Source organism: Stigmatopora nigra, chromosome 2 (genome assembly GCF_051989575.1).
Source record: "Stigmatopora nigra isolate UIUO_SnigA chromosome 2, RoL_Snig_1.1, whole genome shotgun sequence".
Classification (NCBI taxonomy): Eukaryota; Metazoa; Chordata; class Actinopteri; order Syngnathiformes; family Syngnathidae; genus Stigmatopora; species Stigmatopora nigra.
In genome coordinates this window covers 4,125,953-4,144,557 of record NC_135509.1, presented here as the reverse complement: position 1 = coordinate 4,144,557, position 18,605 = coordinate 4,125,953, and the positions used below count along the sequence as shown (strand labels likewise).

Genomic DNA, 18,605 nt, shown 5'->3' with positions numbered 1-18,605 from the left:
TAAACAGAAAAAAAACATTAAAAGTATTGTTAGCTGCTGAATGGCTATACTGTTAGAATAAATAAATAAAGGGTACACTCAAAAACTTCAGTGTTCCCTTTATTTTTTGGTAGTAGTGTACATATTCTGACTTTAAACGACATTTTGGACAAAAAATGCCTTGAAACAGCAAGGAAAGGTGGTTTAAACATTGTCTCCCTCCCACTTATTTCCCTCAACATTTTTCTGGTACAGTTGGCTGTTTATGGGAAACTACTTGTGGTCAGAATCAAAACTTTGGCCTTAAAATATTGGTCATCATTACGAATGAATATTCTCATATGCTCCTTTCTTTGTGTCATCAAAAAGCTATGTTATTGCAAATAAGTAATATTCAAGTTTTTGGCATGAAATCCACATTTGTTACATTGTAAAAGCTTTGAAAACCATAATGACTTGTTGAGAATGAATCAAGTGTCTCCTTGAAGTTGTAAAAGAAAAATAATTAGGTACAAGTGGAATCTTTTTATTTAAAGTCCACAATTCCCTGAGAGAACCCCTTGTATCCTCTCAAGAGACCTTGAATAGCTTTAGTCTTCGAGACTGCCTGTTTGCTTTGTCCACGTAAAAGACTCCACGTTCTATTACTGACATCCATCCAATCATATTGTCTCATACAGCAACATTCCACTGAAGATGGTCAAGGGTTCTGAGGAGTAGGCCAACTTGCCAGAGACCAAATCGATACAAACAGTATCACCTTTCTCCATTGGCAGGATAATGTTGAAGACTGCTAGAGCTCCAGGTATGTGTTCTGCTTCCGCCATTGGCTTCTCCAAGCCTTCAGGCTGATACCCAGCTGAATCAACTCGAGCCACACCAGTGTTGGATTTGGATAATACTGCCTCGATCTTCATGTTCTTATGGCCCGTTAAAATTCCACTGAAAAAGTACCTCCCTCTCACTGGAGCAGTGAAGTAGCCTGTAGGACATACGATACAGACCAGGGGTGTCAAAGATGCGGCCCGTGGCACACTTTTTTAGCTCATTCATACTGCAAATACAGAATAGAGTCGTATTCTCTTAAACTGAATGTCAATGCTCATCTTTCAGTGCCATTAATGGTGCTAGACGTTACCAATCATAACACATTCACTCACTAGAATAGTAAATGTGTCCACTTAGAAAATATATACAGTCCAAATAATTAAAACATTTTTCTGTATGCAGCTGTATTTGATTTTGGTCTACTTGGCCTTGGAAAAAGAAAATGTGCATATTCCTACCTGTTCTTGGGTTATAGACATCGTTTTCATTGACAAATACTTTGTTAAAAGCAATCGTTCCAACACCCCTCATTGGTCGAGTTAGCGCTGTGGAGAATGAAAGTCTTGGCACATGGGCGTCAGACCCTGCAAGACCTTAAAGTGGGGGTGAGAGAAAAGGAATTTAAGTTTAAACAGATGAAACAGTAATGGGATCTTTCATGTGATGTTTAGTAAAAACAACACGTACCCTGTTCACCTCTGAGGCCTAGAAAATAAGATGAGAAACAAGTATTTAGTTAAAATGGCAGATTTCAAGTTTCTTGAAAGACGGAATTTAACCGTTATTTCAGACAGCCAATTGCACATAACGAGTGAAAATTGGTTGTTTCTACCTGGGGGTCCAGCTGGTCCTTGTTGGCCCTGTTCACCAGGAGGCCCCACTTTTCCTTGGGGTCCCAAAGCTCCCCCGGGTCCAGATAGCCCTCGCTCTCCTTTGGGTCCTGGTAGACCACGTGGACCTGGATGAAATAAATATTTAGGATGGATTTGGATTATGTGGGTTAAGTGATGTTACTTAGCAAGTTTTCAGTATGTTTTACTCCAATGGGGTTAAAATTGGAAGTATGTGTAGAGAGTGATTTGCACATGTGGACTAAATCTTGGATTTGACTCTAAAAATAACAATTGGTGTTGATATGAATGAATGCTTGAGTAGTGATTGACATAGAAACCATTATAAATAGTCAGCTGGGATCAGTACAGTTAATAGTAGAACATTGCTGGTTCGATAATAATGGTCTCATTCCTATCTCAACCAGCATCAGACCTCCGTGCCATTGTGTACATGTCTTAAATAAATAAAGGACATAATGTTTAAACACAGCAATTCCTCTTGAAATGTCCGAATAAAAATCTTTTGGAGCATCTTTTCTCAAGATCAATGGCTTGAGAAACCTGAAATCTTCACAGTATGCAAGAATATCTACTACACAATCTTAAACCTAGTGTAACTTGAGTTTTTTTTACCAAGATGTTGACTAAAACTCCTCTTTCACACAGTATATACGCTCTTAAGTGAACACTTGACAGTCCAAATTCTTTCTTTCTTCTATTTTTATATTGCCTCGCATTAACCAAACTGTATATCTTTTCTCAAAGTCAGTTCCCATGACATGCATCCTCTGAGTCTTACCCATGAAATCTTGTCGTATAAAATCATGGAACTCCCTTGTTAAGTCCAGTAGGGATGAGTTGAGCCTGTGTATCTTGGAGTGAACATTCACTAACTGGACATTTTGGATATTATCAATACTATGTCCTTGAGATGTGACTGTTACATTGAGCCCATTGACGCAGCTCCATAGTCCAGATACATGTTGGTTCAGGCCCTCCTTGATACGCTGCAAACTGTCTGAAAAAGAGTCGAAGCGCCCGCACAGTTTCTCTAATTTGGAGAAGCGGTGTTCTAGGCCATTGCTTGCTCGCCGACACTCTCCAATCTCTGTGACATAGTTACTTCTGATCACTTCAATATCTTTGCCAAGGTTTCCAAATCGAATGTTTGAGTCAAGGACGTGTTCGTCCAAATCATTCTTCAAGTTATCCACCTTTAACAAAAAAAGAAGCAGGTTAGACAGTTTTCGAGTCTATTTTTGTAAGGTACCACAGAGACAAAGCCAAAATATGTGAATGTTACAGTTCATAAAGTAAAGGTATGTTTAATTCCATATGTTTCAATGAAATAACACATAAAATAAAACTGTCGCAATGACACGTTTGAAATAAATATTTTTAAATTCTAAAAGGATATTAAAAATTAGGAAAACTATTTCAACAATTTGTTGTGCAATAAAAATGTACCAAAACAATCTCCAGTCGTAAATAGTTCATAGTACAAAGAAATAGTACCGTATTTTCACAACTATAAGGCGCACTTAAAAGTTTTACATTTTCTCAAAAATAAACAGGGAGCCTTATAATCCAGTGTGCTTTATATATGGAAACAAAAAATGTGTCATTCATTGAGGGTGTGCCTTATAGTCGTGAAAATACGGAATATCAGTATTAATATCAAAATCATAGCATTACCTCAGAATTAGTCTTTTCTTTAGTGTCAGTCAGATCATCTAGTGCGTACCCATGCGTCTGTATAGTGTTATCCATGCCCTTCAAAGTGTCATTAATGGAGCGGAATGTGACCATGAACTTAGATAGCTCCCCTTGGATGGACTTCAGATCGCCTCCCAATCTTCCATTGTGGTCAGTGTGACCGTTCAAGCGATTCTTTATATCTTTAATGTTGATTTTACACTGTTCGTTGCTCTTTTCCACTTCTTCTTTTAATCGCCCTACCTCTTCTTGAAGGTTCGAGCATACCTGGGAACACACTGTTTCTCCTGAATCCACCTTTCTACGCATATCGTTCAACTCGGTCTGACACTTATTGAGGCCGATGGTGGTGGAGTTGGCCAGTAAACGTAAGTCTTCCTCCACATTAGTACAAACAGAACAGTCTTCCCAATCCTGGCTTATTGTTTCAACTTCTGTGACTATCCTATTGAAGTTTTCACCGTCCTTGCCTGTCACAGCAATAATCTTTTTGACATCATCTGTTAGGTTAATAATCGTATCTACTAGTGAGTCACCTGACACAGACAAATCATTTAATCTTGTGTTAAATTTCTGGATTTCCCCTTGGTTTGCCACAACTCTCCATTCCAAGGTTTTTACAGTGTCTTCAGTCATATGGTCTTTTCCACTTCGCCCACAAGTGTCATTACACATTTTTGTAGTTGCGATTAAATTTCTATCCAAGATAGTTGTCACATTCTCCAGATGGATTAAACGTCGACTGTGATCTGTTACAGTGTCTCCAAGTACAGCAACGTCAAGCTCGATCTTTCCTATTTTGAAGCTATGATCATCCAGCTGACTCAATACCATGTTTTGTAACAGCGTTACATCTCTTTGGACGCTATCCTTTATATTGTTGCCGGTGTTAATACATCGTTGGTCAGTTTTTCTCATTGTATTGTTCATCCTCTTTTCCAACTCCCTAAGTTTTCCATTCATCCTATCCTCGGTCACCCATCCCTTTACTCCTCCGCTTCCAGACAGCTCCTTATCCAGTTGCCCTTTAATAGTGTCACATTTGCTGGCAGTGGAAGTGACCTGGATATCCAGATCTGACAATCTCGTCTCCATTTCGGTAAGCGTTTTGCAGCAAGTCTGGGAGTTTTCAGTCTCACTGCGAATGATTTGAAGCGTCTGCCTAAAATGTTGATCCATGGAGCTGACGATCTTTTCCAGGGCTCTTACTCTTTCTCTGTCTTCCTCTTGCTGCCTCCTCATGTCCTCCACACCAGCCTGAATATCAGAAAATGACAAATCTGTTGTTTCTATTGTCACAGTGTTGACTTTCATCAGTGTGAGAGATAACACATGCTCTCAACTCTTATATGCATGAAACCTCTTTAGGATTTCATTGTTGCTTTATCAAAATGTATTTCAATCACAGCAAAGTAACTCCCCGAAAAAGCGAGAAGTGCAACATAATACTTAATACTGAATTGAAGAAGAACAGGGAAAATAAACAGTGTTCCTACAAAGATTCAGACAAGCTAGCAACAAAACAAATAATTCTAAAGTACAAATATGCACACACATGTCTTTTTAATTTCCTTTAAAACTCTACCTCATCCAAACACTGCTTTTGAGGGGCACTGATAGGCAATGAATATCCACACGCCGTGTAAAGAACCATGAAAGGTGAACGCGGCCAGAAGTGACTCATTGTTTATGGAGAGCAAAGTTATGGCTTTAAATGGGTTTATACATTCTCCTCGACCTCTGGGGAGAATGAGAGCAGATCTTGATAATACTTCCTAGCATTACTTTACGCTACTTGCTTCCTGACACCAAGACATTTACTAATATCGCAGAAGAAAGGCACCTGAGTAAATAGACAGGTTCCAAAAAAGGCACCTAGTGTTAATCTAATGCCAACATCTATTTATGTATCATCAAGCTTCACCTGGCAGGCAGAGCAGGACAGAGTCACTCTTCTCTCCAATTCGGTCAGTATTTGTTCCTTGAGTGTGTTCAGTTGGTTCCCTTGGTGTCCTACGGTGGCCCCATCTAGGTCATTGCCTCCACCATTCTCTAAGTGGTTGTTAATGTTGAGCAGGGTCTGATCATGGACCTGTAGAAATATTCCAAATCAAAAGGTTTATGTGTAGTTTGTCAGAATCCTTGTCCATCACAGTGGATTAACTCATATTACACATGGGTATCACTAGGTTACTATATTACTAACCTACAGCACAGCAGTCATGGCATCTGTGAAAGCAAAGTTTACTGTGTAGTTTTATTAGAGCGAACTGGCCTATGCAGCATCTATCAATTTTCCAGAGTGGAACATTTCTACAATAAACTGAAAGGAATAAGCCTGCTTGGATGCTCAGATCTCTACTTGGAGAGAAATAAATAGCAAAGAGAAACTTCTAGAGTACCTTTATTTCTATGATAGTTTTTCTGTAACAAAGTAATAAAAACTATTTATTTATTTATGTATTGTTCAAGCAAGTAAAACAGGAATAGCTAAGGAAGTCAGTGAATTAAAAAAAAACATTTCTGCGAGGTTATTCATGTTCTATTTTTTTAAGTAATAAGTTTACCTGTGTTCTATTGTAGAGATGGTCCAGCTTCGTGTTGATGTTGTTTATCGTTTCCTTCATATGTGGCTGGGCGGAATCAGCTGGCACAACAGCTCCGTTTAGGACTGAACTGTATAAGACAATAGTTAACATTACCTTGAGTTACAAGAGCAAAATGCAATAAAGTGGCATTAAAGCCCATTTATTATACTTTTTCATCCCCCTATTTAGACTGCAAAATACGGTAGTCAATAAAGGGGCACTTTTCAGGCTATCTATCTTTTTTTTTAAAAGATAACTAGTTGGATTTTAAAGCAGGGGAAAAACATCCACATACAACTTCTGGTGTAGATCTTGAATAGAGGTGTGCATGTTCTGGAGGTCTTTGGCAAGGCCGTTGATTGTCTGTTCCAACTGTTTGACCTTTTCACTGTCACCTGTGTATAAAGAAAAAGTAAACCTGGTATTGGAAGATTGGTCACTGGACTGGAGACAGGTTAAAGAGACTTTGTGTCTGCATGTCTGGTATTTGGTAGATAACAGGTGGGGGAATGTGTTTATACAAAGTAAGAAGAAAAGTGTGGTGAATTGTCATTTCAGCATGTAATTAATGGCAAAGTGATTTTGGCATGCTCAGTAATTCTTTCTACAGAAATCAAAACAATATGGAACTCATAACAAACTAGAAAAGGCTTCCATTTTTCTGGGAAGACAGTTTAGTCAAATTCAACATAATTGACAAAGTGCTTTCTTCTTTTTGTAAGTATTGTAGGTTTCATTTAGATAACAGGAAGTAATTTGGAATTTAAGTTGAGATTGTGTGGTTTTGGCTGTGTACAGAATCTGTCTGCCTCAGTATGATGGTTTCCACTGGGATAACGGGCCACTGATTGTGGAACGTACTACATCATATCTAAAAACAAAGGTCTCTGTCATAAAACTATACTATGAAATACATTACAATGATATAATTTTGTTACTATTTTTCTATGAGCGAAGACATCTTCAATGTATAGGCTGTCTTCTTTCTGCTTGGTTATAATTTTGTGTATATAGTCTATGTATATATACATCTATCTCATTCTACACAAGTATGACAGCATTCGGTTCATTACCATTTCCATTCTGTCCGGTGCCTTGTGTGTGGCCTGTCTGTGTAACGAGTGGTCGCCCTCCATTGACTGGCCCCTCGTGGCAATCCTCTCCTGAATATCCATGGCAACATTTCCACTCCATTTCTGTAACCATCTTGTAAGCCACCTTGTACCTCGGCCTCCTGTATGTCCGGTACCTGAATTTTTAAGGAATTGCCTGATTAGCAAGATGAATGTAATATTTATATTTCTACGCCAAACTGCAGTTCTGCATATTTCTTGTGAAAGTTTACATTGTCATACCAAGCTGTAAAGAGGACAAATCAATGTTAGCATTCCCTTAAAATAAATGGAATAGTTTAGATGACTAATTTCAACACATATGTAAGCTCCAGATTCTTTAGATGGGACATTGTGTGACTAAAATTTGATGTTTTCATCTACATTTTTTAATCATTACTATAATATAAAGAAAACTAACTACGCATCATCCATAAAAACATAAGGCATGATAAGAATTTTCTAAAAACAACAGCATGGCAAAAAGTGAGGCCTATGAGACAAAACACATTCTACTTACAAAGTTGATCAGCAATCCACTTGGACATTTAAAGGAATGACATCACTTTGAACACTTAAAAGGATGAGATCTTCTTACCTCGCCTCTAAGTTTCCAGGTTTAATTTTAGGACAGCCGATAAGTGTTTGGGTTGAGGCTGTAAAAGTACACTCCGCCTAAATGAGCCACACACTGTCTTTCAGTAAGTTGAATGATGACTTTGCTTGTTACGCACCATTAAAATAGTCACAGGAATAATAATCATTATTATAAAAGAAAAAGAACCAAAAAAAGGGGAACGACAGGTTGTTTGGCAAGAAAAAGTAAAAGTTTGGCATGTTTCCTATTTCTATACAGTAGATTCCAATTGGGACTACTCAAATTTTAGCGTTCTAAACATTGCAATTGCTATTTCTTATTCACACTCCAACAAATCAGCTATATTTAGCCACTACTATATTTCCATGTCTTGCTGTTAGTGGGAACCTTGAATGCTTATCTTGGCAGGTTTTCCCCCTCATTAATGTCCCATTCAGATTTGTGATTGAGGACCATACACGTCTAAATAACCAAACAATACAGAGCCCAGAATTGGACTGGGAGTCCGAAGAAAGTTTTATTGGCATCGAATCAGGCTCATTAATGAGCGTTAAAGGCAATTGTTCAGTGGGTCGTTGCCTTTCTTAACTCTTCATAGGCAACACTCAAAGTATCGTATGCTCAGCCAGTGGAAAAGATCTTCATCTTCCAGCTCTCTGCAATTATAGCGTGAGAAAAAGAGACCTGACCTACTCTCGGAGGAAATATAAATATACATATCTAAAAAAAAAAAGCTGAAAAAGGTGGAGTGGAGGAAAATTTATGAAAAGAAAAGGACAAGAGTGCAAGATGTTATTCTCCAGTATGCTGTCGTTCTAACTGACGATGGCTGGAACTCCTTTTTTGCTCCATTCTTGTTTTAGCCTGGATTTAGGCCGTTGATTGAGGCAGCCACAAATATCAAGGAGGAGCCAGAGTTCACAACAATGGGGTTATTATTTCGATAGAACAAAAACATCGGGAAGGCTTGGTGAATGCTTTCTCTAAGCGGCTAAGATCCACATTTGGAGAAAATCACGAAATCCATTCCATCTAGAGTTGATTTGTGCTTCAATTCAAGACACCGGATATTCTCCAGACAACACAGTGATACATATGTGGTTTCGAGTACAGCACTTCCTTATTGAAATCAAATCTTTGCGGTGTAAGCATTTACATAGTGACATTCTGGCAATACAGCCGGATAACCACAAGTGAGATCCTCTCTGACCAGACACTCCTGAAAGATGACTTGAAATTAAAACTGTGCTAAGTGAAATGAGTATCCTTAGACAGGAAAAGGCAAGATGGTGCCAATAGACAGGATACATACCCGGGCAATAAAAGCCAGGAAGTTAATGAGGAGCTACATATTTATTTGAATGTGTGGGAAATTGACTGAAAATCCCCAAAGGTTGTACCGGTTTAAATTTGAAGTAGGGGATTTTTGGGTGTGTTCTTACTGTTAATGTACTCTTTGGCCTCTATACTCTTATTTCAATTTTTAAATAATATAATATACATATCAGTGAGCGACTAGTTGGAACGTGAGCCTGACAGTTTTGGGATCGAGGGTTCGGTTCCGGGTTCAGACCTTTCTATGTGGAGTTTGCATGTTTTCTCCAGACACCACCTTGAAAGCTTTTAGTTTAACCTGACAAGTTTCACATTGCATATTTTTTCTTGGAATTTCATGTGTTCTACAATAAATCAACTAGTTATTTGTTTTTTGTTAAAATCCTACTTTCCTAAATACAGAAGTCATAAATATTTTATGGAGGCAACAGTTTTGGCCCTGGAAAATACTATTTCATGAATCCCAATGGGAAAAATTGGAGTTACGCAATGAATTGCATGCTTGAACCTAGGGGTTTCAGTGTGTGTGTGTGTGACAAATAATAATAAATACTTACGCTACTCGAGGACACTGACCCCAGGTACAACGCTGGTAGTCTGGTTTAATATATGTCTCCACGCCATCTTCCATCACACAGCTAACGGTTCGAGTTACCACGTAAGCACACCAGTTCCTGTGATACCACACAAAAAAAAAAACAAGCTAAAGGAAATGACAACTAATGAGTGTCCCGATTTACAAAAACATACATAGAGTCAACCTGCTCACAATGGTAGTATTTATTTCTCAGAAAAACAAGGAAAAAAACATAGATCAAATCTCAAACCATGCTTATTATTTTGTACATTCAATAGGCTTCCTGGTTAAAATGTCAGATTGGATCAAAACAACTTCACTAATTCAACAATAGATATTATTGTATGCCTTTTCTAACACTCTATGTTGGCTTTCTCCAAAAAACATACACATTTGCAAGCAAAAGTAATGGTCAACATAAAGTTTACCATATTTTGGTTTATGATAACATTAGATTGGTTACATTTATTACACCATTTGCCAATTAATAACACTAATAAATTATAGGAATACATTATAAGTTTACTATACGCCGCAAAATCCATGCACACACTTGCCTATCACTTGCTATACTTTAGTTTCTTTTATTACATTTTAATTTTACTTTTGCTGGCAACTCAGCTATGATGGTGTGGGGCCAGTAATCTGCCACCTTGCATCTGGAATCATCAGACATTTTCTGCCACCACAAACACAGCTGCCACTCAGCTTTGTTATGTTCTGTGGTTGGTTCCCATTGTGTGTGTTTTGGACATTCTTAGAGAGGGGAAATTTCTCCATCAGGACTTAAAATGGAAAACCGAAGAATGGAATGAAGAACATCTAAAATAGAGACAGCTGTAATAAATCTGTCTGGTCCTTCTATATCTCCACTGTCTTAAGGACATAGTCTTTCAGTGAGTTGCCTCTAGCAATGTATTATCACTTTTCAATGGCTTAGAAGCAGAAGCAAAAATCCAGTTATCCCACTCGACAGTACACAGACTATCCACGATAGAATGTAAATAATCATATTTCTTATTTAACAGGTACATGTCTCTTCAGTTATGAACATACAGACATGATTTTTCCCTTCTTTGGAGTGTGCACACAGGACTCATTCCATCCTGAAGGCCTTCTGGGTCCCAAGAATTGTCAAGAGGAGCATTTATATTTATACAATGATAATGTTGTGAGCTATACATGTGAGCATCAAACACTCTCACAAGGGCCATGTGTGGTGCTGGAGGCTATCCCAGCCAACTACATGTAGTAGGTAGGGGCCACCATGAATTGGTGGTCATCTGATCACGAGCCACCCAAAAGACAACCAAAAAAACACAAGTAAAATTAATAAATATTACTGTTGTGCATCTTTGCACTTGTGTTTGTTGTTGAATAGGTTACACATTTGCCTTCTTTTTCATTCTAGGTGAGTGAGGTCAAGCATTCCACACTGTAATCCAGTAAATCAACATTAATGCCTAAATCTGGAAAGAAATGGCTTTGTGTAAAACAGAGGTGAGCCCTTACTGCCAGCAAGGCTTTTTGTGCTAACCTAAACACTATCAAATGTACTGAACACCTACTTCATTGAATACTACTACTACTGAATCTCTGGTGTATGAATTAACAATCTAAAAAATGTATGGAATATCAATCAAGCAAACCTAAAGAAAATCTTAGAATCACATTTTTTACCCACTAAATATGACACTTGCAAAAAAGCCCATAAACTTCTCATATAGTCCAGTACAGCTTTCATTTTCTGTTATAACTTTTGTGTGTTTTGTTTTGCCACTTAGGTTTCCTTGGAACCAAATCACTGTTGGATAGCTTTTTACCTCATCCAACTCCAGAACCCCGTGCGACCCCAGTGAGGATAAAGCGGTTCTGAAAATGGATGAATGAACACCACAGAGGTACAGGCAATTCATTTGCTATCCTGAATGTATTTAGTTTTTTCAAATTCGTATTTTTGTAGATTGTTGATGTGTAAGTGACAAGGCGTGAATATTCAGATGGAATGCAATCTTAAAGTGACCATGTCTCTACATCAATCTCATTGACTAAACTCATGTATCTGTATGGTACTTCAAATGTACTTCCTCATACCAAGTGCATGTTAGCCATCCCCTGAGCAAACCACTTTTTCCTCCCACGAAAGTGTATGACAAGCTGTAGAACATCATTGGTAGAATCCTCCTTCATTATATCTGATGGGATCACTCTTCCGTTAGTCATTTTCCACATACCAGAAATAGCCTTGTGGCACCCACAAAAAAATATCAAGAAACGGCATTCCACAATAATTTCCCCATTTCAGCCTTAGGGCAGGTCTGGACCTTACTATGTCCGAATATTATAGCATTTTAAAATTTACATTAAATAATAGATATCCAGATAAAAATAATATTAAATATACACCCAGAACCTTTTGAAAGAATATACATTTCGGAGCCATCACTGTCTAACTCTCGTTTCCCAGTTGTCTGATCAAAATGAGTTTCTTTATCAGCTTTTTTTGTTTGTTTATCAGCCAATGAATACTCTTGGATAAAGTCCATAAATCGGCCTGATATATCAGCTGAAAAATATCTTGGTCCACTTCTACTTACAAGTACGTAGTATGGAGATATATGTACAATAATATTTATACCTCCGTACAAAGGAATTCATCAAAACACGGGTCTTCACGTTGAATCAGCTCAATTACCATCCATTAAGACAGTTCAGATCAGTGAAATAAATGTCCCTTAACTTGATCTAATATTTCTGCTCACAGGGCCATAACTCACCATGTGTCGAACAACCGCACTTGGCTGAGTATCCATTAAATCCAACTGCATCTTAAATACAAGACTGTCATTGAGCACACCAGTGTTCTGGGAAATCCACCCTAACATATTCTGTCAATGACCTATTGCAGGGAGAAATCTGGGTAAAGCAGGAGTGTTTAGTGAAAACAGTGACACAAAGGGCAAGTGGATGAGTAAATGAAATGGGAAAAATGGGGGAATGAAGCTGAATGCTTAAACAAAGAAATAACTAAGCAGTCCCTTTTGTTGTGATGTACCTTTCATTTGCCTTCAAGGGAGGGCTCTAACAGCAACTTCAATGAAGGGGTGTGCCTCTATGTTTGAACTATGACCTAGGGTCAAGTATCCCTTCAGTGTCGATGTAAAGGTATATCACTGCATACACAGTTGTATACACTTGAGTGGACACACTCAAGCTTGAGTGATTGCATGCGGTTTAACATAATGGAAGAACACACATTCTTCCATTTCTTTCCAGGGGTTTTAAGCGTTACTACGCACGTGCATACACGCATCCCCATACACACATCCACACTATTCTCTGTTTGGACCTTTTCCAAAATCTAGGGACAGCATGACTGTGTAAACCTTTCTTAGATTGTTTAGCCTAGCGTTGACTAAGATATACAGAAAGGATCCATGATATAGCCTTAGTAGCTTTGTCTACACACGTCAGCAATGGGACAACTAAGAGGCGTGGGTTGGGAGTGCTTTAACTTTTGACCTATTATGGAAAACATGCTTTTAAAAAATTGTTTTTGGTTGAGCTTTAACAGAAATGTTGGGCAACACATTACAATACAAGTTCACTCACAATGCACATTTATTCAATACATTTTTTTTAAATCAATTTACAAATGCTGAAAGTTAGACAAGAGTTATTTAGTCTACTATGGCTGGAACTCAAATAGATAATATTCCCACATTTTCAGTTACATATATAAAGAGATTTGTCAACTGTCCTAATTTGCAAAAAAATCAAACGGACTGAATTTGGATGAAATCCAAGATTTGGCCAGGAAAATCCTATAATTCGACTATAATTACCTGGTAACATTGCAATGCCTGCTGGTATGCCGTCCCTTCTGACCAGGTCAGGAAAAACACTATACTGCACTGCATGACCCCACCGATGAACTTTATATTTCTTGGTTAAATAAATTGTTAACATGACTCCTGGAAAGTAGTACGTTACATAAGTATTTGAATTGCCTCATGTTTGTGACACCCTCTATATATTTTCTTCCCATTCATTCTCAAATTCATATTCGAATATTACGCCCACCTATGGTTTCGGAGTATGGAAGACAAATACCACTAAAACTCAATTTTGTGTTTTGAACCGTATCTCAATTTAGTGTTTTCAACCATTTAGACAACAACAACAACCGAGTAGAGAATCGTCATTATTTCCAATCTGGAAGAAATTTACAGAGTTTTGCGGTTACTGCAACCCAAAACGCCATCTCCATCTAAATGATATGGACATCTGGAAAAGTTTATGCATTTTCTCCCCTGTTACCGGTCTCGTGTAAATGGCCCTTCAAATACTTTGTTTAAATATAGATTACGTAATGTTGATTAATGAAAAACGGATAACATAATCAATGTTCATTATGACGAATCTAAAATGGAACTTTCACGTGGCATTCTCCTTCTGATTAAGCCCTCAGAACAATGTTTCAGATCTTAATATCTGCCAAGATTTTTTCTACGTACCAAAACACTTGATGATTTTACCAGTGCATCCGGAAACTTAGCTTTGGCTCCTTGTGTTTGTTTTGCTTCCCCTGTATTTATTTTACACTTTGTTTGTGGATTTTGAGAAACCTAAATATTTTTTAGTTTTTCACCACTTGCCTGCTCCATGTTTGTTTTGGGTCTTTGCGTCCACGTTTCGGCCCCTGTTGCGAACAATTGTTTACAGCAGCATTTATGCATTTTGTCAATTTGATTTTACTCATTCACCATTAAGGAAGAGGGACATTTTGACAAACTCACTCTTTGCAGTTATTTGTGCCATCTGGTGGCATTCCCATTCCAAGAAACTGTTAGCGTCAGTTGTCTAGTGCTATTACTCTATTCTCGGGGTTAGGCAATTACAGTACAGTATGAACCTTTTTAAGGTGCTGTAGATTACTTGCAGATTTGTGTTATTAGTAGCTGGGCCTGGTTCTTTATTTCCTGCCAATGGTGTTGGATCACTGCATTGTGAACCCCCCCTCACCTCCCAGTCCAATTTAAAAGTTTCCGTAGGTCATAACAACATATCTGTGATGTGCTTTCATCAAAATATACCAAGTAGAAAAACATAAGCACACTTTCTCCCTGATATTAAGCCTCTTGAAGCTTAGCCTGTTTTGAGGGGCTGATCCTGTCTCATGAAAATGGACAAGCTCTAAGCCTTCCTGTTCTACTGCAGAACAAATGGTGAGTAGGGCTTTCATCGCTATGATGACGAGAAGTGCCAAGCTAGGCTGAACATGGAAAGCAGCTGCAACTTGCAAAAATGCCGCCAAGGTTGAGAGATTGCATTAAAGACACCAATTTCAACCCTTTGCTTTACTTGCTATACTTCACCAAATAATTAAAGCTATATTATATTTGAGCCTATCGATATGATACAATTTTGGGTGTCTAATCAGCCTACCCTACATGTTTTTGAAATGTGGGAGGAAACCGGAGTATCCGGACAAAACCTACACATGCAAACTCCACACAGTTAGACCGATCTGGATTTTAACCCAGGACCCCAGAGTTGCGAGGCGGAAGCATTATCCACTCATCCTTCGGGCCTGTCATCCAATCAGCAGTCGTATATTTTTTTATTTATAAGTTTCCTCCCAGAAAAAAAGGCTCAAATTGATCATTAGCAGATGGACAAATTAAATATTTCCATGCCGGATCAATGGAACAATCCATCTGGTATGCCATCTTATAATTCCAAACTCTCTGGGATGAGCCATATTACTTATTCCAGGAATGTTATTGAGGCATGCAAGTCAATTAAAAGAAGAGAAGACTCTTTACAGCTTTATAACAAAACCAGCCCAGTTCATCACAGTGACACTGACAATAAGCGGTCTTAATAGATGTCTGCTGGATGTCTTCACTTTATTCAAGCACCTTTAGCACTTGCAGCCTACTAGACACATCTGTCAAAACACATCATTTGAGTTCAAACAGATGTCAGAGGGTCAACCTGCAATGTATTCTTCTTTCCCATCTTGGTTTCCATGTGGTGTTTTTTGTTCATAGGGACTCAACCATGCAGACCCCTACTTGTTTTAGAGAAAGGGGGCTGGCTGGCTCGATACTAAATACTAAAGTGAAAAAAAAAAGCAGAATCTTGAAAAGTTACTCTTTCTTTTGTTTTCATTTCATTCGAAAAAGTTCCATAATTCTCAGTATTATCCTTTTTAGATATAGAGCTGTTGTGTTTATTTGATTTAGCAACGATAAAGCAATAATATTATTCAAGAATGCCGTGCCAAGTATTGACAGAAAACCTATACAATAAAAATCTACACAAAAGAGGTACACCAACCAGGTACTATCACTCAGGAAGTAAAAACAGAAGCAGTTGACTCTTCTGAGTTGCTGAAAGAAACCTAATAGAAGCTCATATTTCGGGAGCTCAACCTCTAGACACTTTTTCTTATACAAATACACATACACGCGTGTACACACAAAGTGCAAACATATGGTAAGCACCAATGCAGCTGTATACCACATGTAATGCTATAAACTGTCTGTCATTCTGTTGTGGTGCATGTATGCGTTTTACTATGAAATACGCACATATGCATGTACTTACAGTACAGGATAATCCTTGACTGGCTCAGCTAAAACTAATCATGCTATTCATTCATACAACAAGCACAAGGCTATCCATGACATCATGTCGTTACTCAGTCTAAAGGTAAATAAGCACAATTACTCTGTAGCACATACTAATGACATACCGTGGTCCTGCAACAGCACTAACTGAGACCAAGTTACTCCAAAGTTAAGTTTGACTTTAGGGGCATTTTTCATTTTAGTAGCTTTGGACTTGACTTTATTAACTTTGCTTCAAAACACAGATCAACTTCAGCTAGTCATAACGTTTACCAGAGTAATAAACTACTAGTAGAGAGGCCAGTTGAGTTCTTTCCTAACCCCTCGAAACACTGTGGTCATAGAATGGAGACAGTTCAGTTATATGACTGCTTAAAAATGTCTCCAGTGTTTCCCGTAAATTACACACCACTGTGCATCAGGTGTCTATCTAGCCATTCATTTCCTATATACCACTTAACCTGTCCACAGTCATAAGGTGCTGAGACTTATAACAGCAAAAGCTAAATACACTCTGTACTGTTGTCAGTCATTGCATGTCACTCACATGGCACATAGAGTCAACCATTCATTTTCAAATTGACATAGTAAGTCAGTGGGGAATTGAAACCAAGCTGCCTGAACCAAAGCGATTTAAACATAGTACCACACCAACTATGGTTCTTCTGATTATCAGGTGTAATAAAAAATAAATGTCAGATTAGTGACGACTACGTACTCCATTTGATGAGATTCAAGTTTGGATTGTTTATTTTTGCGAGATTGGTATACTCTCGGATGAGTGGTTAGTGCACGGGCCTCAGAGTTTTGAAGTCCCAGGTTCAAATCCAGGTTGGTCCACCTGTGTGGAGCTTGCATGTTCTCCCTGGGCCTGCGTGGGTTTTCTCTGGGTACTACGGTTTCCTCCCACATGCCAAAAACATATATAGTAGGCTGGTTTGACAATCTAAATTGCCCCTAGGTATGAATGTGAGCGCGAATGGTTGTTTGTCTCCTCGTGCCCTGTGACTGGCTGGCCACTTATGCCTAAAATCAACTGGGATAGACTGGGTTTGAAAGGTGTTTTGTCAGCACGGTGAATGAGTGATTTAATCTGTCCCTAAATCAACAGGGTTAAACTGCAGCTTTTCCATAGTCCTGAACAGGATAAACAGCATTTAAAGGCAATTGATGGATAAATGGGTGATATTTCCTCAAAGAAATAAGCATTGATGACATATTTCTTTTCCTCATTAGCAAATGTTGCAAATAAATGAATATGCAAGAAGCATCCTCATTGATATATTGTCTATATTATCTGACATTTTATCCTTTGGTGCGCAGAGAGATGTTTCTCTCTCTTATTTTAAATGCCTTAATCAGCTAAAAAAAACACCAGGAAACAATCAATCAAAAAAATGTGAGTGAAAAATGATTAAAAGCACATTTTGTTTGTAATAAACACCATTGGCAAGTGAGAACATTTAGTGTTTTTATTTTAAATGTGCAATTTAAATACCTAATTAAATTTTGAAAAATATCTATATTTACAATATTATATATTATATAATGTCATTTTTAATAAATAAATGCAAGCATGCATACATACATAAATACATACATGCATAAAAACAAATAAATAGATAGATAAATAAATAAATATATAGATTAATAAATAAATAGACCAATGGATAAATAAATAGACCGATGAATAAATAAATAATGTTTAGTGTATTCCATACGTGGAATGGTTCATGTATGAATCAAAGAATGTCATAAAACTCCACAGTATTCTTGGGTATAAACAGCATGTGTGCGCCACTAACCTGTGTCTACTAGCCGCGCGCTGCCCATTACGAACCGCGGGGTCCGCATATCCAAGACCCCACGACAGCCTCGCTAAAGCAAGAGCGATCAGGTAAAACAACATCCTCATCTTTGGGTCCATTGTGGCTGCCTGTCAAAGTCTTTCTTCGTTGGGCGTAGAGTTAATTCCCCCAAAAAGTACAAGACGTTACCGACAGCTCAATAATGATGGCGTTACAAGATGAGAGGATCCTCTGAAGTCAGTCAAGTGCATTTTTAACTTCTTACTTGTGATCAATGGATGGAACAGTGGCTGTGGAGTAAGTCCTCCTCAGAGGCAAGTAGGGGAAACTTTTCTGCGTCATTTCTCTCTCTCTCTCCCCCTCTCTCTCTCCCTCTTTCTTGCTCCATCCCTCCCCCTCTCAAACCACCCTGTACACAAGCATTAAAAACCCCATTATAGTGAATCACTAAAAGTATGTGAAGCTAAAGCAAACAATTCCTCCACTATGTATTTATTTTTTTGTTCCCTTGATCCTAGCGTGTACATTTATTAAGTCTCTATCATTCACATTTATTCTTTCATTTTTCTTCATGGCCTACTTCATTGAAAGCA

The 18,605-nt window shown here is 38.1% G+C and overlaps 1 protein-coding gene across 1 annotated transcript; it reads right to left on the bottom strand.

Moving 5' to 3' along the window:
• Positions 1 to 83: 83 nt before the first annotated feature.
• On the bottom strand, positions 84 to 18,341 carry emilin1a (elastin microfibril interfacer 1a). Its single transcript, XM_077735450.1, has 12 exons — positions 18,010 to 18,341; positions 9,547 to 9,663; positions 7,018 to 7,193; positions 6,240 to 6,339; positions 5,924 to 6,032; positions 5,281 to 5,448; positions 3,336 to 4,613; positions 2,440 to 2,854; positions 1,640 to 1,765; positions 1,495 to 1,512; positions 1,266 to 1,400; positions 84 to 961 (listed from the first exon to the last, which is right to left on the bottom strand). The coding sequence occupies exons 1-12, from the start codon at positions 18,129 to 18,131 to the stop codon at positions 642 to 644; spliced, it is 3,084 nt and encodes a 1,027-aa protein (XP_077591576.1). The 5' UTR covers positions 18,132 to 18,341; the 3' UTR covers positions 84 to 641.
• Between the last annotated feature and the right edge of the window lie 264 nt (positions 18,342 to 18,605).

Bases quoted from the DNA above. Each gene is read 5' to 3' on its own strand.
- emilin1a (XM_077735450.1), bottom strand. From the start codon at position 18,131: ATGGACCCAAAGATGAGGATGTTGTTTTACCTGATCGCTCTTGCTTTA. The intron at 6,033-6,239 runs GTATGTGGATGT...TGTCTTATACAG, and splicing joins CAAGATCTACACCAGAAGTT to TTCAGTCCTAAACGGAGCTG. The intron at 962-1,265 runs GTAGGAATATGC...TATGTCCTACAG, and splicing joins TGTCTATAACCCAAGAACAG to GCTACTTCACTGCTCCAGTG.